General features: G+C 39.1%; 1 protein-coding gene across 1 annotated transcript in view; it reads left to right on the forward strand.

The window, feature by feature from the left end:
- The first annotated feature begins 12,741 nt into the window (after positions 1–12,741).
- The window catches only part of dachs (unconventional myosin-IXb-like dachs), a 150,413-nt gene continuing 138,693 nt past the window's right edge, over positions 12,742–24,461 (forward strand). The window contains exon 1 of the mRNA XM_071591702.1: positions 12,742–13,282. Coding sequence (XP_071447803.1) covers positions 13,192–13,282 — 91 coding nt within the window. The 5' untranslated portion in view covers positions 12,742–13,191. The remainder of the gene's footprint in view (positions 13,283–24,461) is intronic.

Raw genomic sequence — 24,461 nt, forward strand, 5'->3', positions numbered from 1 at the left:
CGTCTCGTCTCCAGTAATGATCCTTTTGATGAATGTGGGATCGGATTCAGCCTCGCAAATCATGTCTTTTGCGACGTCAACACGGTCTCTTTTTTGCATGAAATTGAGGTCTTTTGGCACCAACTTTGCTGCTACACGACGGAAACCCAAATCATTAACCACAATGTCTTGGGCGGATCCATAGGCAATGTTCAAGTCCTCCGCTATTTCTCTGATGGTTATTGACCAACATTTCTTTTACTTTATCAATTTTTTCACCGACTTTCGATGTCGATGGTCTGCCACTGCGTTCATCATCTTCGATTGACTCACGACCACTTCTGAACCGCTCGTGCCACTGGTAAACGACCGTTTTTTTTAGAGAATCGTTGCCGAAACACTTTTCCAACATTTCCAACGTCCGTGCGCCACTAAATCCGTTTTTTACGCAAAATTTAATACAAGTTCGTTGTTGCAAATTTAAATCCATTTCTGAAATTGTAAAAAATCGCCAACACACACAGAGATAGATGTACTCTTGGCTACGTAACTTTTGCAAATGTCAAGTTATGACACTAAGATTTAAAGGGAATATCAACAACAGATGTACCAATTTAACAAAAAAAACAGAACTCAAATCGGAACGATGGGAGCGCCACACGGTGGTTATTCCGGGAACTTTTTGATCAAGGTAGTATGCATAAGCTTACCAAACGTTTTTCCCCCAGTCCCTATGTTATTGGGAAAGATTGCAGAGGGCCTTTATGATTGCGAAACAATGCCTAGAGTTGTGCTATGATATGCTTTGGCAATTAAGGGTCCTACATTAGAATAATGGTCATAAAATTTCTTTTATAAAGAGAACTTCTGTGAATGTACTACAAATCAAAGAGGCTCAAAAAAAATTATTTCGATAAAAACGGTGATCACGCAGCCCGTTTCTCAATGCCTGGTAAACTATTATTGAAATAGAATTGCATAAAATAAATATAATGCCAGTCTTAAATGTTCCGCGAATAAAAATACCCTCTTGCGCACTACCTCCTTCTGATCTATGCATTCCTCTAATATATAATATGGTAAAATTAAAATGTATTGGAAAATAAAAATTCGTTTATGCATACCTGAAAGATATATAGTATGGCGTATGTTCACGCCATTTTTCAACACTTTTCTCATCATTACGTCGCAATAACATTGTGCAAATATATAGCATTCTTTCATGCACATAGAAAATTCAAGTTTAAACCAGGATGCATTAAATTCATACGGAAATTATTCCACCGGCACGTCATGAGCGTGGCCGCGGGATAGGCACGTCGGCGTTTCAATTAACAAGCGGGGGAGAGGGGTTATGGAGGTAGGGGGAATCCATACAAGACAAGATAATGCATCACACCCGGACAGAATCATTTCTGTGCACTCAAGGCGGCAATTCGCTCGAATTGCGCTCTTCCATCCTCCGTTTATCCCTTGAAACGCTCTTTAATATTAAGTCGTTAAACGCCCAGGAATTCCCGCGCAACCTTCGGAAATTCAGAGCAGCTCCTCCAATCATTGTGGCCGTAATATCCCCTCTTGCGCCCCCCCATCCCCCCTTTATTGCGAGCGCGCATCGGTGTTTATTGATCCAAGAGACGAGATAGCTTATCAGCTGCGAACATCACCCCCGAGCCGAGCAGCTACGTCCGCCGCTTTCCTCCCTTTCCGTCCCTAGAGCCCGCGGTGCTCCCCTCTCCTCCCCGCCGGGCGTCGCCGCCTCCTCCCCCGCCATCGGATGTGGTTTCATGGACCATTTCACCCGCCCATCTCCACTGCTGACTTGTGATGACAAACCGCATCGCAGGAACACCGGAAAAACTGGCGGCCACGAAAGCGGCCAAGTGATGATGGCGGGCCCTTTAACCAGCCTCTCCTCATACCCACCCCCGTCTCCCGACCACGTCTCATCCCTTTTTGCTTCCCCGGCTGGGTGCGATACCGTCAACGGCACTGATCCGGGGAAACCTTGGATGATTTCAACGGAGGAAAGCAAGTTTACTGGGATACTTCTCGAAGATAGCTTGCGATAGAACTGGCAGATATGAGTACTCAGGGTGTCTGCCAAACATGAATGTGATGGAACTAACCCTATAGCCAGCATTGAATTCGGAGATGGGGAAATTACCGAAATGGAAAGGATATAGTGTACACTGGCATTTGTAATTTGACAATTGAGTATAGATTTAGATGGATAACGATTAATAGAAACTTAACGAAAGATTATCACACATAATGAATTAAATTCAAAATCTGCCTTTGTACACCTATTGTTATAATACTTGCGCCATACACTTAACCATGTTATTGCAATACTCGAAACATATATATTTAAATGACGAAATACATCTTACCGATGAAAAACAAGTAAAAATAAGTACTAAAGTACCTCATCTTGAGTTTCAAAATTAATCCTGACATTTATTTACTTTTGAGATTTATTATGATAACGGGCTCATTGGTTTTTACCTCATAGTCGAAAACATGCCATGGCTTTTATTATTATTGCTTTCAACTCGTACATCCTCTTCAGAAATTTTCATGAATTGTTTAGATAAGATTACAGACGTGTTCATCATTGATATTTTCTGAACTGGCAAACTCTAATAGGTATCGCAAAGGAAATACATGATTGAAATTAAAAATGTTGATCCGGAATGTCAAGGTGCTTGATAAAACTTTTTTTCAGAAAACTTGTGCGTATATACGAGGGTCATCCGGAAAGTAGTACCCGTTCGTGAATTAAAGACACAAAAGTAAATATTAACAAACATAAAAAATTTTATTTGAAAGAGGATACTTTAAACTACTTCTCAACATAATCTCCAAGCAAATTAAGGCATTTGTCATAACGTGTGACAAGTTTCTGTATTCCTGCTGCATAGTCCTTCGCCGCCAGCTCATTGAGATACGCGAGGGACCCATCTTGCACAAATTTTTGCATAATGCAGATGGTGTTTAACAATTTCATGAACAATTGTTCGAGAAACATTGGGAAAATGCTCACAGATGTCATCAATTGTGACGCGCCGATCGTTCCTCACGAATTCGTCAACTGAGCTCACCAGTTGGTCTGTAATGACAGACGGTCTCCCCGAACGCTCATCGTCGTGTGTGTTCCCCCTCCCCATGTTGAAGTTGCGACACCACCGCCGAACAGACGACTCGTCCATTACATTGTCTCCATACACCTCGTTTAATTGGCGATGAATATCACATGGGCGAACGTTTCTTGCATTGAGGAATTTAATCACTGCCCTCACTTCACAACTGGCGGCGTTCTCAATTTTTTTAAACATTGTAAACAATCACAGAAACAACACAGGCAATGCTAGCGTCACGCAACTTGGCTCAGAGAAGGCAGACAAGCCACTGAAGCTATCTGACCTCGTCCAGCGGCTACTCGCGTCGTCAGCACTTCATGCGGCACGAACGGGTACTACTTTCCGGATGACCCTCGTATATATACTTAGATATCTCCTTGAGAAATGCTAAGTCGCCCAATAAAACTCAATAACGAGCAATTAGTGCAATAAAAAAGATCGTTACCGAGTTCATCACGGCAAAAACATCCTGCGGCGGCAGCGTCGTCGCGGATCAGCTACAGTCGGTTTGGGATGGCACGAGAAGGCTGAATCCACTGGTACGCTAGAGGAAAGAGGACCGGCCGGCGCAAGGAATATACACGATGCCGGCAAGAAATTAATATTTTCACAGCACCGTATGTAAAGAAACCTCTGACGTTTCCCCAATTCCAGGCATGTGAAGTCAGAAAATACTCTTCTTGTACAAATATATATTTTTCTCGATTTTAATTCCTCGCTCAGACCGTAGTACTCCAAAACCCAAACGCTTTTCAAATGAATTGAGGAAATTCACCAGCATATCAACTTCAAATTCCTCTTAGCATTACCAGAATACAGTAAAAAGAATACAGAATACGCAAAACTATGTTTCTGGCTACTTTTTGCCCTGGAAACGTACTTCTATATTGCAAGGATAATTTTAAAAAAATGGAGAATATCAGAAAGGAATTTGTGGGAGTATGTTTTAGATTATCCTTGGTAAATATTTGTTAAGTTTTCAGTGCAAATGCCCCAGTCACAAGTATCATGTTTGCATGATAGGATATTTCGATCCTTCACACGAAATACGTACTCCTTGCCTAAACCAACTTCCCACTAATACGAGGCGTGTTCAATAAATAACGGGAATTTGAATCATTTGAAAATAATGTTATTCTTTCGTCTATATCCATGTCATCCCCTTCGAAGTAGTCCCCATTTCTTATTATACACTTGTGCCAGCGCTTTTTCCAATCCTCGACACACTTCTGGAACTCGATCTTTGGCATGGCTTTTAGCTCTCTCAGCGATACGTTTTTAATATCATCTATGCTTGTAAATCGGCGCCGCTTTAAGGTTCTATTTACTTTTGGGAACAGCAAAAATTCATACGGGGCCATGTCTGGCAAATATGGTGGCCGGAACATCATTACAGGGCTCTTTTTTGCCAAAAAATCATAATCAAGCAGTGAAGTGTGAGCGGGCGCATTATCGTGGTGGTGAAAAAGCCATGAATTTTTTCGCCACAAATACGGGCATTTTTTTCGTATTGCTTCGCGTAAACAGCGTTTACCTTGTAAATAGAACTTCATTGTCTATTTGACCTTGTGGCAAGAAATCATGGTGCCTTATAAATTGTGCGAAATTACGAAATTCCCTTTACTTTTTGAACAACCTTCGTATACAATACTTAAACTAATACCAAATTTCTAATTAAAATACTTACAGTTCCGATTGTACTAGCCGTACATATTCGTGTCCATACAGAAAATTCCTGGAACCATTTAAAATACAGGCGAGGACTTTAATTTGTGTGTGTGTAACATCAGTTTATCCTCCTTTAATAACCATCTGAAATTTTGTAAAATCAAACATCAACAGATTTTATTGGTGTAGGGCGACTTGGAAATCCCAGCAATGCACTCGTACACATGAATATGGGCCATTGAAAAATTTCAAGACACAAAGTTCCCAATAATTTACATTTAGTTCATAGAGCAGGAAAATTTAGAAACAGCGCAATATTTCGTTAAAATTAGTACATTATATTCTTACTGCTTATCATATTAGGCATTAATTGTTTGTGTGTGCGTATGTTTTTAACACCTTTACATGCAACAGAAATGTCCACTTGCTTGTGTTTTCTTTCTTGTATTAGAGAGCAAAGTGATTCATGATATTAATAATTTGATGATGATATTATAAAGTAAATTCTTCGGTTTAAATATCAAATGCATCCATACAATAATGCCCATTTTCGTAAATGCTCTTCCACTTCTCATCATTCTTTTTCGTCATTCGTTAACATGTTTTTTTTGGCATTTTGGCATCATCATTGGCACGTCTCGCCTAAGTTTTAGTGGAAGAAGGTGAGGATGCAGGAGATTGTTGTCCATCTTGCAACTTTCTTTCCGCTCTGCAAATGTATTCGGCCTCCGAGTATATTGCGTATGTGGTTACTCCTTGAGTGACACTCAACGCTCTGAAGCTCCAGCGCAGCTCGGAGTGCCTATTAAAGGCCAACTCGTGGTAGTGTAGTGAAGAATCTTCGTCGAGTAGTACTTGTGCCGGAGGGTTCTATTTAAGAATACAAAGGGAAACTTAACACTCGCCAACCACATGCGTCGTGTTTGTAGATCTAAGCAATTAGTAGGTTTAGGTTGGTTTGTGGAACACTCATCCGCTAATACATATTGGCCTCTAATTTCCGCATGGGTTGAAATAATTAATGGCTTAGCGTTGAACAGTATGCATCCGTGAAAATCAGATTACTGAAACCATAATTGCATTGTCGCCTAAATATCCTTTTACGTAATTGATGGAGTATTATTTATAACATTAAAGGTATTTAGGTGCGAAAGATTTATCTCTCCAAACTGGAGCAAATATTAAAAGAATATTCAAAAACTTAAAAATCCGTATTACCTAGAAAACTAATAATTATGCGTGCAAATAACTATATAAGGAAATCCACGTTTCCGAGGTACCTAGTGATATGAAAAGACTGAAAAAAACAGGTGTAGAGGAATAGAAATATGAGTACCAAACATGAGTATCTGAGATATCATTCGTGGTTGATATTTCAGAAATAGCTTTATAATTACGACAATAAAGCATTTTATTATATATATGTATATATATATATATATATATATATATATATATATATATATATATCTATGTTCACAAAAATGAATATAAGATTAGTCACACACGGGGCAACAGCATGTAAAACCATCGATGGTTGTAACACGGAAATATTCCGAAAAAACTGTCTCTCTTTATTTCTATTTTGTGTTTCTAAGTTTGATGCATCATCGCCACGTTTGCGACCAACCATATACAGTATATATATATATATATATATATATATATATATATATATATATATATATATACACACACATACCTATATGTACCCGTGGTCGAGTGGTATAAGTTAATTATCTCGTTTTGGAAAAATCTTAGACCTGAATACCTTCTCTGAGATTCTTGGATATTGTTGTTAAATTTGCCAAAATTAGTTCATATTATTTTCATATAAGTGTAATTGGTTATGAACTATTGTTTCATAGCGTCTTTTTTTGATCGGGGAGTCTAAACAATAAAATTTGTCAGGACTCGCCTGATATCAACGTGGACAAAACTATCATTATTTCTAATAGACTCAATATATTTAGCCTAGTATGTACTGACACATTTTCATGTGCATAAAGTATGTCTCTCTCGTGGAAAGTATTGGAAGTGCGATGACATAGGGAGAGTTGGATGATGTCTCAATCTCTGTACAATTCTCGCCTTCAATCCAATATTTAGGCCACAACCTCGGTCTCTGGACTTTTACGTTAAATGGCCTCCTACTGCCTCTCCCTTCGTTCCAGCAAGATATCATTTATGAGAAAAGTAAACGATAAGAGTCGATGCTGACTAGGAGTGATCTTGGAACAGCCCGTTAATACGTCCAATCCAATCCTGGCTGTGCCATCGCTCAGAAGGTGATCTCAGTGAGTCCTTCCCGGGCCGCAGAATTTCAGCTAGTGATGGGGAATCAGTTTGAAAGTTTATTGGCGGAAATAATACTGTAAAATCTGTATCTTTAATATTTTTTATTTGGAATGTCGCATTAATTATTCAATTAATCTAGCTCTGTAAAAAACTCGCATACATTTTTAAAGCCCCTTATAAAATTCTCAAGAGAGAGCGGTCTAAATTTGCTACCATTAGAAAAATTTTACGACTGTTAACATTTTAGTTTTAGGGGGCTGAACTATGATATAATAATATTGTGTTATTCTCCCTTTGTTAATTTGATGATTCGTGGACGGGTAAGTTGTGATAATGAAGGAATGAATTCTTTTTTGGGTTCCAGAGCTCTTTGGTTAGTCCCATTATTTCTATTGCTAGATAATTTTGGATGCTTAAAAGTCCGTTTCTCTTTTAAGTGTAGTTTACTCCAAACTTACGTGAATTGAAATCGAAATCCAGAAACGGGTTTTAGGAAACTCAGAGCACTCCTGAGAAAGTTCAATCTCTTCTTTAAAATACAATTATCGATATGGGAGGAAAGTGACTAGATTAACAAGTGAGATGAATTATTATGTATAATCTTGTCACTGCACGCGTATGCATTACCGAGTGCCTTTCAAGAGGAAGAATTACTTAATTTAAATTTGATAGACAATTTAATAATGAGTAATTGGTAGTAAATGATAATTTGACCTTATCAGACAGCTGAGGCCGTTTTGTTTTGGTAACACAAACTCATATCGTTAATCTGATATCGTTGTCTTTGACTGAAGTAAAATTCAAAACTTTGACCTTCAGGTTAGATGGTGAGTGCATTACCCACCAGCCCAACAAATTTCGAATTAAATTGACATAATTTTGCTATTCTTTTTTTGCTTTCCTTACTAACCACATATTACCCAATTAGCTAATCTAGAAGGGTAAGGCCAAGGTGACTAAAATCACTGACTGGTTTTTCCCAATACACTTTTGCCGCCTCGTTCGCATGTGAAAATTTTATTTCAGCGTTTATTACTGCTTAAGTGGTGACGAGTGGCAGTAATGATTTGCATAATCTGTGAAACTGCCGTTATTATCAAGAATTTACCAATAATCCATCAAGGCACTAGTGTTCCTAGTTTAGCGGTGAAGAATTACCACGCGGAGTGTCTAGACAGATAAACTTTCACGGAGTATTGTCGTGGCATTTTATGTTACCAAGAGATACAAGATAGCTGTGGATCATCTGCTGCACTGATAGTACAAAATGAAATATTTTCATCTGTATTATCGAATAAATTGGACGAGGTTCAATTGTAATAAAATAATAGGTGACCTCAACGACTCTTTCTGTGAAATATTGTCAAATGAAACATTAAATAATAGCTCCAAATTGTGGAAACAGTGCGTTTATCTAAAAGCAAAGAAAATGTATGTTAACCTATAAAATATGCTTTTTAACTCGTAGCACCTTTATCCTCGAGCAGAAACAAACACAATAGACGTTAACAAGGGCCTATGATATACTGTATGTGCGTTAGGAGAAACTGCATGAAAGAAATAAATTTCAGCAGGGGTACCATTTCAGTAGCAAAGGGTACTGAAATTGGTGGTGGTTTTCTATTGCCTCATTTGTGTTCAATTTAGGTTCAACATACAGTTATGCTTCATGCTGGTTAATAACAAGAAAAATAAGAAAATAAATTAGCAAAAAAAGTTAAGCAATAAAAATATCGTCAAAAAATAAAATAAAAATATAATTTTTTAAATGAAAAATAAGAAAAAATATTTGTATGCGCTCAGGCAACAAATGAAAGAAAGCAGAGTAAAACAGCAGACAAACAAAAATAATTATAATTACATTCATGTTTATCTAAATCTTAAATTTTGATCTTATAGGTAGTAGATCATTATCACTACCCTATCACAACCATTCTTTTTCATGCGAACAACCTAGCGTACAATATCTCTGCACGCACGACCTCCCCTTTGTCAAAATGACTGCTTGAGGTAAGAAGCATTCATGAGGAACAATTAGTTCTATAGAATCGCACCCAACAACTTCCTGTAGAGCACAATTTTACGCATTACTTGATTTCTCGAGATAATTATGTCTAAAATAAAAACCGTGCCCACACAAACTTCAAAGTAGGCATAGTACCTTATGGTTGAGGAATTCTTAGGGGTTATCAGATAGTATATTCTTTATATTATACGGTTTGAAAATAAAATTTTTGCTGATGCTCAAATATTTTACATCATTCCTCTAAACCCTACACGTGTTTTTCAAGCTTTAAACTTTGATCTCCTGAATGTTTCTGTGCCGGACAAATTGCGTTAAGCAATCCATCACGGTAGTATTTGTGAAAAAAGTACAGGGTTTAATCGTTCCATTTAATACCATTTAGTATTCTAAACTGCTCTACGCCGGAAAAATTGTGTCGATCCGTATATCCGTTGAGGTAATATTTGTGAAAAATTGACTGCATTAATTTTCCCGATTGTCCTTTTTCCGGGCATTGAAATGAGGCGTTGAAAAACCGGGTCACGCACCACACGACCGAACGCACTCACAAAGTCTACCCCACCCCCCACCTTCTCCCATTGAATCGAGTTTTATTGAGCGCATTAAAATTTCGGTGCTTCAAAATGTGTGGTTTTATAATTTTAATTTTCCCTCATCGATTCTTCCCCTATCGTGATGATGCGGAAGCAGTCTAATTTGAATTTTAGATGTGCGTCTCGCGAGAACAAAAGGAATCCCACGGACGATTACACTCCGCCGGTTGTCAGGCAAGAGAATAATTTATCGGATGATCGGTTTATTTTCATTCCGAGCGAATTTTCAATTTCATTCACCGTCTGCACGGCTGACTTTCTTCGTCTCTCCCGAGCGTACACCGAGTAACTACGGTGCTCCGAAATCCTCCCACTAGGCGAAAGAATTGGAAGTTTGCTACGAGAACCTTGGATCTCATTGGCCAAGTTGGCCGCCAATAGGAGTGGTGATGCCTAGGGACCAACGCCACAGCGGCCTCCAAGATTAGGGGGGCGAGGGGGGGAAAAGAGAGAGAGAGAGAGGTGAAGAGGCGGCGAGCGTGCGTGCTGGCTTGTGTGCGTGCGTGTGTGAGTGTTTGTGTGTGACCGTCCACCCTCTCTCCTTCCTCCTCCACGTCCGCACCCCCCTCTACACCTCCCCCCTCAACACCCCGAAACACTCCCCCTGATGCGTCCCTTCGAATCCCTTACCATGCCCTCCGTGGGTCACCTTCCCCTCTCTTCTGTGTTCACTTTTTTCTTCTCTCCGCCCGGGAAGCCCACCTCCCTTAACCCCTCCCCTCTCTTCCCTTTCCTCCCTGCTCCTCCCCCTCCAATTCTCTCTCTCTCTGCCTCGTCTTGACCTCTCGGCTCCCTCCTCGCCGTGGCTCACACACGTAAACCTGCTTTCGCACATAGAAGGCAGATCGCTTTGGCAGACCGCGCCAGAGGAATTTGGCGCCGCGCAAGGAGGAAAATGACCGCGTGGTCATGTGACAAAAATGCCATCAGGAACTATAAACATGCTGTCTTCTTCCAGGGCGTTTACGGATGAGAGGGGGCGTTGTCATGAATGGCGAACGGCGAGGGCGCATGGTTCCCCCGCAATGCTCTAATGCTGGATGGGGAGGAGAGTGGCGGTCTCGAGACGCGTCGCTGATCGTCTCGGGCTACTTGAAAGTGTGCGAGGGGACATGGTGTCGCAAACAACTTGAAAGGGATGCCATTTTTAAGGGCAATCACGAGCTCGCCGTGACGAGGCGGAATACTCAATTGATACTTAAGCAATAAGAATGGTGTTGATGGAGTTTCCGTTGATGTATGTTGACCTACCGCAATATAAATGTTTGCTTCTCCTAAACAAACCTGAATGACAGAGGTGGGCCGATGGGGATTGGCATTCGGGAAATTGAATATTAAAATGCGGGTCATTTGATGCACGGTTGAGTGCGATGGCATAAATCTTCTGGCCAAAATTGCACTCATAAAAATTGAGTCTTCCGCCAGCAATAACGCATACCAGATTAATGTGTCACAATGGATGGCACATTAATGAGCGATAGATGGCAAACACGACTTATTTCATTGAAATATTAGTGCATACCCATGAATTGCGTATATGTATATGTTCTAATAAATGTGTCTTTAGGGGCATTAAAACCTTGAAATCGCTCCTATGAGTTTTTATGATTGTCCACTATAACTCGTTCAACTTTTGCGACTCTGTAAAACAAAAATACCCAGAAGCGTCCCCTCTGCGTATGCCAAGAATTGTTTCACCTTCAACGGTCAATTCAAATTTTTTCCCGTTTTCTCCCGGGGTTTCATATCGCATGCAAACAGTGAGGGTAGAGAACAACAATAAGTAGTCCAAAATCACGCCAAAGGGTTTGGATATGTTTTTTTTCGATGCACTTGCTGGGAGGGAGGGGGAAATTCCGAGACGGCAGATCGTCGTCTCCACCTGCTGTCGTTCCTTTGCGTTGCGCGGCACGAGGGAAAAAGGCAAATCCTCAGGTGGCAGAGGGAGAGAGGATGAGGGTAGTGATTGTCCATCCTCCCGACAGGTGGCGGGCTCCTCCGTGGCGTTCTCCGTGGCAGGTTAGTCAGGTCCGAGCACTCGAATGCTAAGGTAGCTGGTGCGGCGTTTGCAATGAATAGTTAGCTTGTTGAGCTTGGTGCTCACAAGTTGTGTCATAAGGAGGATTTGCCGAATCGTAGTGCCTTGTTTTTTGGTCACAAGTGTCCGTGATATGAACATCATTTGTGGAGCGCCTCTATTCCGGAGGAACTGGGATTTTTTGGTGTATGTTTTCGGTAAACAGTTTAGCCGGGGAATGGCTGCCAAGAGAACGGTCTGTTATGATCGCACGTTCCTTGGAAGAGGACGAAGAGTGTGCCGGTGATTGTGCGTTGCATGTGTTTGTGCCTTGTGTATAGAGATTAGAGGGTAGTGCAACAGAGAACTAGTTGATTAGGCCAATATTATTAAGAGAAATAGCAAAACTGCATTAATAAGCTTCAATCGGATACATAATTGAAGAGTGTATAGTTTTTATTCGTTTATAATACTCCGACAAGTAATAATTGTGCCAATATTATTTTTAAAAATTCGTGATAAAATGCTTTGAAGTGTGGTGACTTTTGCTTGGCGGCTTCTTAAAAAATATTCAAGTTGACTTAACTTGATTATATTTTTGTGCCATATTTCAATCACACTTTAATTACGAAACTATTGTGCTCATACTGTCACCAGGCCTACGCTACCAATTTTCAACTAAAAATAAGAATTACTTTTGAATCGAACTGTCTTTAAACAGAAATACCTACTTACAATTATCGTTGTATATTATCGTTTTGAAAGTAATGTTATTGTGCAGTTCAACTGGAAAATTGGCAATTTAAACTTAGTAAAGCGCTTCATTTCAATTATTTAGGCTTTAAATATATTATCCCAAAATACTTGCTGAAGTTACTGATTGATTTTACTATAAAAGATTGGCAACTTCAGTTATTCTAAGGAAAATATATAAACAGCAAAGTGAAGTATCAGCCCCTTCTGATTATTCAGCAAACCAGGGCCAAATCTACTGTACTGTAATCTACTCTAAAGAAATGGCTCTTTCGACCAAAGCAAATCTCTAAATTTGTGTGACGCAGAATTAGAACCTTAGAGGAAAAAAACTATTCTACCAATATCACAGCTATTAGACTTTCAGGACGCAGTTCTTCTATGTACCTAAGGGTGAAATTGAAGATATTAGACTGCTGAAAATAATTTTACCAGTAAAATTTCTATCAATGTGCTGGAGACTTCAACGACTGGTTCAGTGCTTTGAGACTTGAATGACTGAAATTACACCGTACACAAACTTTGGATTTACGACTATGGTTAACTGCAAAGTCATTAGTAGAGCTACGGCTGGAGAAAAACTAGATAACCTTTAATGACTGTTCAGGAGATTTGAATTTCAAGCCATTAATTTCCAGTGTGTAAGAATTAAGTTCCTTCTGCAAAGGATACCCGAACTCTCTGCATGAGTCCCATCACTCGAGCTCTACTATAATGGCCACTCTGGGGCTATCCAAAGTTTTCATATTGGACAAATATTTCACGGAGCTGCAGAAATTTTGGGAGACGGAAAAGAAACTTCAGGGTAAGTTGAATAGCTTTATTATACCTTATTCAGCAGCTGAGAGTTAAATGCTCTCACATTTTCTTTGACCAAAAACTTTAACTATCTTTAATCACCAGCATGTTACGGTAGCCATATTTTGTGGTCGTATTATCTAACAAAATTTTTTTATATTGTTTCGTTTGACTATTGTTCAACCTTAATGCAAAGACGAAATTGACAACTTACCATTTTCCACGCTAGCACATTCTCGTTCTGAGAGAAAACGACTCAGGCAGTATAGCGCCCAGCAACAGCCATTAATAAAGCATAATAAATATATAACTACAGCAAAGAAAAAAATAATATTCAGCACTCCTTTTTCTCTATTGAAGGCCTAAATATTAAGGAAAAATTTGAATCTTTCATAGAAAGGAATGACAGAATGTTCAAATTTACAATTGTGCCGTGACTCAATTCAATTGTAAAGGAGTATTACTTTGCTCTAATATCCCTGGATGATATGGTATATGATTTTCTTCAGTTTAACAGCATCAAAAACTTTGATGCTTTCTGTGGATCGACAAAATTTATCCCAATACCATCGACACAAATTTAATCGATGCTTAACATTGGACTAATTATCACCTACGAATTCAAAACAATTAGCATCTATCTAGCTAATGTCGAGAATTTTAAGAGAAGTATATAACAGCTGTTTGGGACCGCTCACAACCTATTGGGCTAGAGGAGTTAAGGCTCAGGTTCAATTCCCAGATACGCCTCTGGGCGCCCTAAGCTTCACCCAAGCTATGTCATTTTTCGGGTAACAGGTCTACCTGGGATTCCATAGACAGCGCAGGGAAAGAAACTGACCCCTTACTCTGATGTGTGAATGTTAAACATCGCCGGGCTTAGTACTAGGTGAGCTCTACCCTCGCCTTTCGAACCAACCCTCGGATTGATAGTTATGGTTGGTTGGTGGTTACCACCAACCAACCATACCTGGTGGAAAACATTGTAAGTGACGCACCTAATTTAAGCGAATTCTACATAAGCACTAACACAATAAATATATCAATTCATAATTATATTGCGAGTTAACCTTGCTGCAGTTGACCTAAAACTACATTCTTCACTTACCTGCAGCATCTTATTGTTACTATCCATATGTGTACAGTATATCTTATATTTTACTAATTTCTTACAGTGAAGACGGTCTTGCACTTAAGTTCAAGTTCCAGCATACTTGTCCTTGCGCCACCTGCGGCTATGCAGGTAAAAAAGTGCCCAGAAAATATCTTTGCCTCAGACTGAAGATGTTTTGATGTGGCATTACTCAACTTTGTACCCGGAAACTAGTAGCTGTTAGTAGCTAGTAGCTTTATTCACGTACCACCGATTTTTTACCATAACATCATATAGCGTAGCTGGCGAACTTTATTAAAAGTAAATAGGAAGACGTAGGATATGCTTCAATAAAGAAAGACAATTTCGAGTAATCAATCATTAAGTTAAATTTTACAGATATTACACGCGTATTCCAGTTATAATTATCTTTATTTGTAGAAGTAAGCTATTGCATAAAAAGGGACTGTTAAAATTTCACTTCGTTGTCAGTAGACCATTTCATCCGAGAATAATTTCTCGCTGATATTTCACACTTGAAGATGCTCAATCCTTATGTGTCGTTGAAATATATTTGCTCAGAAGCTGTGCAATTGAACCAGTTTCAAGCACTCCGGCTACTACTTTTTATAAATCTATGTGTCAAAAAAATAGTAAAAGTGTGTTCAAATTTCTGCCTTACACCTAATTATTATTTATGATTTCATTTTAAAAATTTTATGGATAAAAGTTCCATTTCAAACACAGTAGTTGAAAATGTATAAAAATCATAACTAAGTTTGAGCATCTATCCTATCAAGTCGCAAACCAATGCTATCAATATCTATTACACTTTATATTCACCCTTAGTTTTCTTATTTGTATCCTACGTAATATTCTCTCTCTAAAGATACATTAGAAAAGCATCTTAAATAAATAAAATCTTCTAATTGAACCCATCATCTGTAAGCCTAATTATGTTGATCATTCTTGGTACTCCACCTAAAGCTGTTGGACATGAAAATCCGATAGATACTACGGGGAGCATTAGCCGATGTCAGTGATTGGATGGGTACCTAAGAGACCTATATAAGAAACCGTAGTAATTGCAAGTATCAGCATAAATTCCCATTCAGGAAGATATTTGTATATTTATCCCCATTCCGGCATACATGTATTTCAGATTAGCCATTGCTGTAAATAGTACTTTGTCCTAGCATTTTAAACAATTTTGAAATAAATCAATTTTATCAAGGTGTTGAAATATGGATTTGAAATAGAGGTCTTCGATGAGATTTGGGAAAATTACATTAAGAGGAGGAAATTTAAAGATACAGAAAAGATGTAATGAGAATAATTGGGTTTGCCGACTGTTGAAGGAGGTGTCAAACAATTGATGTCTTAGAATCTGGGAAGAGTGAAAAAGGCAAAGGGCGCGATCAAAACGCCAGGCGATCCGAGTCTCGATCCCCGCTCCCGATTGGCGCCCAATTCCTTCCCCTTGGGCTCGTGGCAACATGGGGAAGGAGGGGGGTGGGAGGAGGACAGAGCGTCGTCGCCTCTCTCGTCGGGGTTGCCCCGATCGGCGGTGAGACGGCGGCGTCGTGCATTCCACGCCTGCAGCCTTCCCATCCCCTCCCCCGTCTCTCCAACCCTTCCACCACTCCATCCCTCTCCGCGAGATGTGCGCTCTCCGTATCCGCGGACCGCCCCTCGCCGCTCGTGTAACCACCTCTTGTCTGCCCCGGTTGAAGTTGCGCAAACCGAGATCGGGGGGAATGATCGCTCTGGGATGCAACAGCTCTCCCTCTCCTCCTCCCCCCCCACAACCTCCACACTCTTCCCCCTATCACTCCCTTCGCACCACCACCATGATCCTTTTGTTTGTTTTCTCAAGCGCCCTTAGCGACATGTGAAAGAGTGCCGTGTCTGGAATCCCGAGTCCGCGTGACCGGCTGGACAGTTTTTCGCATGAAACGCGTGGGCCTGCTACACCGCTTCGTTTTCGATTTCCGATGCCGGCAGCATTCAAACGTAGGAGGGCGTCGTGGGGACTAAATCCACTTACGTCGGCCCACTTCTTTTTCCTTGTCGCGTCGTAATCAACCCAATGATTGTCGCGTACTTTTTTCGACTCATGTTATCTAAATATTTGTTTATACCTGTATATATTTGTCTTGCATTTATTTTAACAATTGAATATGATGATCAAAATATCTCTTTTATTCTTCGCACGCCATCACTAATATTTATGGTCGCTCTCTATGTAACAGCGCCAGGCATGGGAGGAGGATTAAATAAAAAGGCCAGGGTGAATTATTGAAAAATTAATGTGAATGATTCAATGAGGTCTAAAGAAGACCATCAGGAACTATGATCAACATACAGGTATTAGGATTTAAGTGCAGACATCATGAGGAGATTCAGGCAAATTTTGGCAACTCTCCTCAGTTTAATGATGTTTTAGAACAAATAATTCCCTAAGTTATTGATGTCCTAACATCATATTTCAACTAAGCATCTGATTTTTAATGGTTTCTGATTGTTCTTAATTGTTAAAATTGTAGAAATAAAGCAAAACTTGTATAAGATTTTAAACAAGAAACAAGGTCAATCGCAAGCAATCAAACCTTTGGTATTAGGTCCACCTAGATGAGAACTAATTCAGCGATCTCTAGGACAGCAGTGAGGGCCACGACCGCTACCCACCAAGGCTAGAGAACTAAAATTCTTTATTACAAAAATAATATAATCTCTTAAAAAACTTTTGCATTTTTACCACCAATGCCCAGCTGATAATAGCATAATATAATTCATATTTAGCTTTCATATCCATAAAAATATGTTCCTTTTCCTCCATTCTCTTTATAATACGTTTTTTTCGGTCCCTGGGACCTTTAGAATATAATAATGTAGCGGCTGCCCATCACCTATCCACTTTCGTTGCTTTGTGAAGTAAGATAATATCCACTTTCAAAAGCCACGTTGTCTTCTTTTCAATAGGAATATAGTGGCTAACCTGAAGAGTAAACATTCGATATTATTTTTTAATTGGATAGTGAAAAAGACAGAGTTATTTTTGTATTTAAACTTTTTAATGCAGCTTCTAATTTAAATATTTAAAAAAATCATTTAAATTTTATATTATAATTAGATTAGTTATTCGAATTTAAATTCCAAATGCGGACATGAAGAAAGTTGAAATATTTTTGGTAAGCAACATTAAATTCTACCTAGGTTCATTTATGATTTATCACATATATTTTGAAGGTCTGGATTGAGATTGGTGGTTTTCTATTCTTTTGAAATAAATTGAATACCGTTCTACATTTGAATGAACATTCGTTGCTGCTATTATTTTGATGTTAAAACAATTAATTTTCAAAATACCATTGCAAGCTCTTTACTTTTTCTTGGTGTATAATTCATATTGATTGTTTATTATTAAATTTTCAATGGCAGGCCATATTATGCCAATTACATTATAAACAAGCAATATATTTCTGTAGAAATGAATTATGGCAAAATAAAATCGATATGCCAGTCATTACTCAGTTTTTAAGATTGTCTTCTCAGACTCTAAATTCGCATTTAAGCTGTTAGTTCAATCACTGATACGAGAGAACGATATTATTTCCATTAGCGAGTACAAAATAAGAATTTCCCGAGAGAGATCATAAAAGAGAATTTTCACACGCTCCGTTATTTCCGGTAGTATATTAGCATCCTTGACAGAAGCGATTAGCATGGTTACTATGAGAGACGACTATTGGGGAGAGGTTGAGGCTTGCGGCTGGGCTGATTTCAGTTTCCGGTGGACCGGCATCTTGGTGAATATTTCTCATAAGAGTATTTAGTACCTGCTTGTCACTGGCAGTTGTAGGAATCATCATGGCTTCAATGATGAAACCTTGATAAAAAATGTCAAAGGACAAATATTTCAATATTTGAATCGTTATATTGTGCAAATAAATAGATTTAATGAATAGGTATATCATCCATACAGGATAGAGTTAGCTCGCCTGATTATAAAATGACTTTGAGGGTTCTCTGTGAATGCTAACATGATCTGATCTTCGTCACCATTTCCTCACTAGATGTCCGTAGAAATCATACATATTTAGAAGCGTCTGAAAAGAGTCTGATTAGTTCTGACACTACAGCGGTGGCAATATTATAATATCGGATACTGTCCGCCAGATAGGTAAGGAAGAAAAACTCTTAAATATATACTGAAGTTGTTAAACTATGGCTATTATGACTATTACTGCTTATTATATCCGCCTCTACCACAGATAATATTTAGAAAAAATCCTGGAGTAACTTACTTTTGAACAATGGAGATCACACAAAACAACTTTGCTGGATTCACATATGTAAGCATTCCAAACTATTGGCGATACTAAAAAGTGCTTCTGTTAAGTGCAAGGTATAGTGCCTAGCGCAAGGAATTAGTGAGTATAAGACCGGATGCCGCTAATTCTCAAGGATTATATTCGCAAAACATTTTTCCCACGGACGTATCTATATGGCTCTAATTAATGTCCCAGATAAATTATAATGCTCCTTGAATAATGAGGCTGTGTTGAGAGTTAAATGGATACTTCCGCATTAGAGAAATCTTAATTCTGCTCAACCCATTTTTTTTATAAAATACCAGTATCAAATTTTTTTTGCAACAACAGTCCTAATTCTAATGCATGTGCGATTACATCCGGAATGGTATTTCACATTTTCCTGCCGAAAATGCTAGGCAATGCATAGTAATTTCTTCTAATAATTGTTTAGATATCTTTAGATAGTTCTTGTCAAATAAAAAAGCCTTCAAAGATTCCGGGTAAGTCAATTTGAACGAAATATAATGCCTAAATTAGTGGAATAATCTCTAAGTAAGACAGTGGAAACAATAACATCACTTTCAAAACGATAATATACAACGATGATTGTAAGTAGATATTTCTGTTTAAAGACAGTGGAACAAGTGGAATAGTTTTTTTATTTAGATTATAAGGAGGCTTGATATCAGAAGAAGCGCCCATTAACGGCAAAAAGTACGTAGTAGACTTAATGTAAGTAAGCGATTTGTTAAAATTTACATATATACAGGTATTTATACATATGTAACTTTTAACCTGTATGGTGTAAATTTTCCCATGAATGTTGGACATGGAGGAGCAGCAGAGAAAGAAAGATAAGAGGTGATGGAAATATACTGTTACGGAAAAATGCTGAGCATTAAATAGGAAAGTAATAAATGTGTAATTAGTTCGAAGAGTGTGCAAGCATAAAAAGAGTAGCCTAAGGAGGAAACTTATAAGAAGGATTGGGAAATCGATTCGATATATCTCGAAGCATGATATTTTACCGAAGAATGTAACTGAAAGAAACATCTGTGGGAAGAATTACAGTAAAATACCTGGAATTAACTAAGGGAAGCAGGTACTTTGAAATGTCGACACAAGAACCTATGTATAAAGACATTGACGGGGGACAAGATATAGATTTGAGAGCTACTACCAATCAAGCTTCGTATTTATAACCCATGAGGATGGGAAGAAATTACTTTGTGAATAATTCAGGCGGCATTTTATGACGTAATTTTATGAGGAAAAATTATATTTCTTGGCTTTTTTTAACCTACTTCAGAGATATCTTAAATTGTTATGTGGATGCAGGACCATTGCAGTAGGACTTCTTGTTAATATAGTGAGATGATAAGTTAAGAAATAAATCTGGATCTTTACAAATGCTTGCCCTATGCTTTAAGAAAACAGTATAGCATAGCTATTATGGTCCCGAATGTATCCATAAATATCTAAGAAAATGTTTTCCTGGAGATTAAAGCTGGTTGAATAAGTTTAAAGCACTTACTTGCATAACTTAATTCCAGGCTTCCAAGACTCAGATTTAACCCACGAACCCTTTCAAAGAGCTGTAATTCTGCTCCGTCAACCGAAACATAACCGCTGCTGCCGACATCAGCCTAACACCCATTTCATTCATCTAATCCGTATTATTCATCACCCAAAACAAATGAAAAAATTGTACTTGTGCGAGAGAGAGAGAGAGTGAGTCATACTTCGGTTAGCACCTGAAAGGGAATCGTGCCGCGGTCTATATTTTCAAGAGCGGTTCCCTTGACCTTGTTCCACATAATTTTTGTGCAAATATAATCACTCATCCCGGCCAGACTTGTTCTTATCCCAACGTGGCCAATCATCTCGATTTACGAGGTGATTATGCAGATACTGGTTAGTACATGTATACAGACTAAGATCGTTCGCCTCACGCATTCAGTTGCGCGTGGGCGGGGAGGGTGGACGGGGGTAGGGGAGGGTCCGCGAGGGGGAGAGGGGGAGGAAGGGCAAAATGGGGGGGGACAGGGGCGGTTGATCGGCTGGCAGGGGCGGAGAAGGGGGCGGGAAGCGGAGACGCGGAGGAGGGAGAGAATACCAGGGAGGCTGCGGCGAGAAGTCGGGAGAGTGTTTACGCGCTTGAAGAATATCGACGTCTTTGTCGAGTGCTCACACCTCAACGCCACGACACGACTTATTCCACCACTCATACCCGGGTTGCATCCTCTAGCGTGTGTTACGCACAAATGGAGGCACACGAGAAAGGGTTGATTTTAGCAGCATCGTTTTATTTTAGCCCCGGCGTCGTTTATGTGTATTTGCGATCCCATATGATTCATTTGGTCATCAGATAGCCCATTATCAATTAATGTTAACTGTACTTCTCTCATACCTGAGAACGAGCTAATTCATTTTGTGTGATTTCTGCTTAAGAGACGAGTGGGAATAAAAAGTCCAGGCAGATGCAGGCATTCACTGTTTATATTAACTAGCCAGCGATATGTGGAGTGTGCAAATATCTGAAAGTTTCCTGGGGTTATTTCGTTCATAACATTTTGTTAATTCTCCTTCGCTCGCACTTTACTTCACTCTTCCTGCACATTACCTACATTACCTGCATCGCACCCTAAGACATGTTTGTTACCAGGCGTTAGGATACCTCGTCTGCTAATAGTAACTTAACAATCTCTCTCAAACCAGGCTAAAGGATTCTGGAAGATTCATAACCATGGCAGCTTACACCTTCTGGATGAACGGTTGGTGTCATTTTACCAATTATCCGCGCGTAACTACTTTCTGCAAGTGGACTGGGTTTTGAGAGGATTCACTTCGGTTATTGTGCATGTAGATAGCCTCTTATGAATAGGAATTGCATGCCCAATGAAAACTATTCCCTTCACATTGTGAACTTTTGAGTTACACTTCAATTCTAAAAGCTATTTGCCCTATTCACTGTCATCTAAAAATGAGATGTCCACCCCTCGTTTAATATCGAGGGATGTTCGGTTAATTAAAATACCAACATTCTTTTGCTTACGTTTCGGCATTTGATGCATGTATCGCGAGGGATGGTTAAAAAATAATGTAATTTCCAAACATCAAACTAATTTAATAACAAATTAAGACTATAGCAGAACATAAAGGACGATTATTTACTAAATTCAATATCTTTAATACTAGTTCATGAGAATATGAATTTTAAAGGGACGGGTAGCTCTCGGGATAAAACGGCATCCTTTTCTCTCTACTCTGCTGTTCTCGGGATAATTAATGCTTCTTCCAACACCCAATATCTGTACTACCCGTTACTCTCTATAAAATGCCTATTCTCTTCATTCACTTGCGACAATTTTTTTTACAAAAACCATCAAAATTCCTCCTACTTGATTACGCAACTCTAAGTGTGTAGATGTTTTTACCTTACAGATTTTTTGGTAAAATTTAGGTAAAGCGTTTGATTAAATTAAACTCGGAAAAGTTTGAAAAGAGAATGTGAGTTTTTAACTTCACGAGAAACCCTCGGGGTGGCACAGTATCCCTCCTCTCTATAATGCTGTGGTCGCCCATAAGGTCTCCATCCCTTCATTCTCTTAAAAATGCCCATTCTCTCCCTTTCTACTTTTTTGCAAAAACCATCGATATTCCTCCAGCTCTGAAACCCTAAATTATCCACTTTTTCCGTCCTCAATGAATTACCTTATAACTTCCTTTCTTCCCCTTCCTATCAGATACTTCTTTTACTCAACGGTTAATTTTTTCAGTCCATTTGTATTCATTTTCCGAAGAGGTTCGGTAACATTTTCTCTCAAATATTGAACCCTAAGACGCCAGGAATACATGCGTGCAGATGAAACCGGTTATGGGTTGTGAGATTATGAAATGGTGTGGTAATGTTAACTAAGTTATGTGAGGTCTGGTTTTAAGATCCTGAGGTTTATGCATATTAGGCTCCGTCCGTTTAATTAAAGTCGGCTCTTGGATGTCGGTTGTGATGTAGTCGGTTGGTGTGTGGCGTGGACCTGTTGAGACACCTGCCATTAAGGGAGCATTTTTCTGCCATCGTCTTAAATATTATTTACTTAATAGTATATGCATAACGATTGTTGTAATTATTACTCTGCCGCAAAAAATTATTAGTGCTCGTACGGCAAAGAATCCGTAGAAATACAAAACACCTTTCGATAAAGTGACTAATTTCCGATACAATGATTTGCGGTGTTGCAGTGTTTATAATTTCTATAAATTATGTATTTAATTGTTGTAATTATTGATTGGGTTAAGAGTGGACCAATATCTGTTTGACATTATATATTCTATGCGTTGCAATATCACTTTGCAGTAAATTGTGGGAATTGAATTACACCCTCGGTGTCAGAATCACATTCTCACTATCAAAAATTATCCCTCAAATAGAGTTTTTCATGCAACTACCATGTTTTGAGAGTTTTCCGTTAAAGATTTACTTTTTTTGGCAATTTTTGCTTGGTCCTGTTTGCCTTGAACCCGTAGGATATGCCTTAATTCTAAAAACACTGATGATAGAATGCGCTGCTCTCCAATTATTTTGGCCGACGTTCCACCTTGAGTACACATATGGTTAATGCGCGTGTGCATTCGTATATTAACCTTGTTTGGTTAAGATTTAAGCTTGAATAAGAACCTGTCATTTAGAATCCATCGTCAAAAATTTATGCAGAAAAACCTTTTGTTAAAAATTTTCAGTGCTCACATGCCTTCCAATGTCGTATCCTCATTGGAAGTTGGACGCTCGTGCTTAGAATAATGATAGCGGAATCACTCGCTGACGCATCCCATCAATCAATCTCGGCAGAAGAAAGCATTGACTCTGGAAGGGGAGGAAAGGGAAGTAATTGACCTCGGCGCCCGCGCGCCTCCCTCGATAGGCATGCGGTCTAAGCAGGTAGAGAACGATACAGGGATGTACGAACCACAAAAAAATCTTTATTCGAAACTTGTTCAAAATGGAATTTTTGTGTGAAGGAAGAGTAATTCATATCGCAGAACGTATTTTGTCTCGCGTCACATCGGAACTTGTTATCGACTTGTTGCTGGCAGATGATCGCCAGTAAATTTCCTCTTCATCTATTTCACTGCCACGTCACTCCGTTCCCTTCATGAAGTGTCGTTTTTCTGTCTTCAGTATGGATTTATAATGAGGCTCATTTATCTCTCGTAAGTGATTCGGCATGTGTCAATGAACTATGAGCATCCTGGGTGTTTTTCGATACATTTTTATTGTCATAATTGTTAGCTTGAATTGTGAAGGAATCCACTTCTCACCGCGCCGCTTCAAAATGCTCAACCGACAAGACAGATACAGTTTCACATAAATGGCTCATTCGAGAGTGGAATGGCATGTTAATTACGCCGAGTAGGCTCAATTATCCATTTAAACGCAAAATTTGAGTCGTCCCATGGTTAGCGATCCACTTATTTGTCCATGACTTGAAGAATCCCCAGCCGATTTCTTCTTAGGGAATTCTCCATTAATGAAGGAGGTGCTGATGTTTTGTGGCCCCATGAGTTGATAACAAGGCCCTTTATCTTTCGCATTCTTTCAAGGGCGCTCTTCAACCATCTGTTTCTGTATCTCTCTATTCATCAATAAACAATCAGCACATACGTAGAGGTTGAAAAATATACTGGGTCTTTGGGCTTTAATCTCAAAGTGGTTGGTTTGCTAACTTTTTCCTTGAAATTCCGCCCTCGGCGTTCATCCTTGGAGTCAAAATGGGAGA

Source organism: Hetaerina americana, unplaced genomic scaffold (assembly GCF_022747635.1).
Source record: "Hetaerina americana unplaced genomic scaffold, ioHetAmer1.1.p SCAF_1, whole genome shotgun sequence".
Classification (NCBI taxonomy): domain Eukaryota; kingdom Metazoa; phylum Arthropoda; class Insecta; order Odonata; family Calopterygidae; genus Hetaerina; species Hetaerina americana.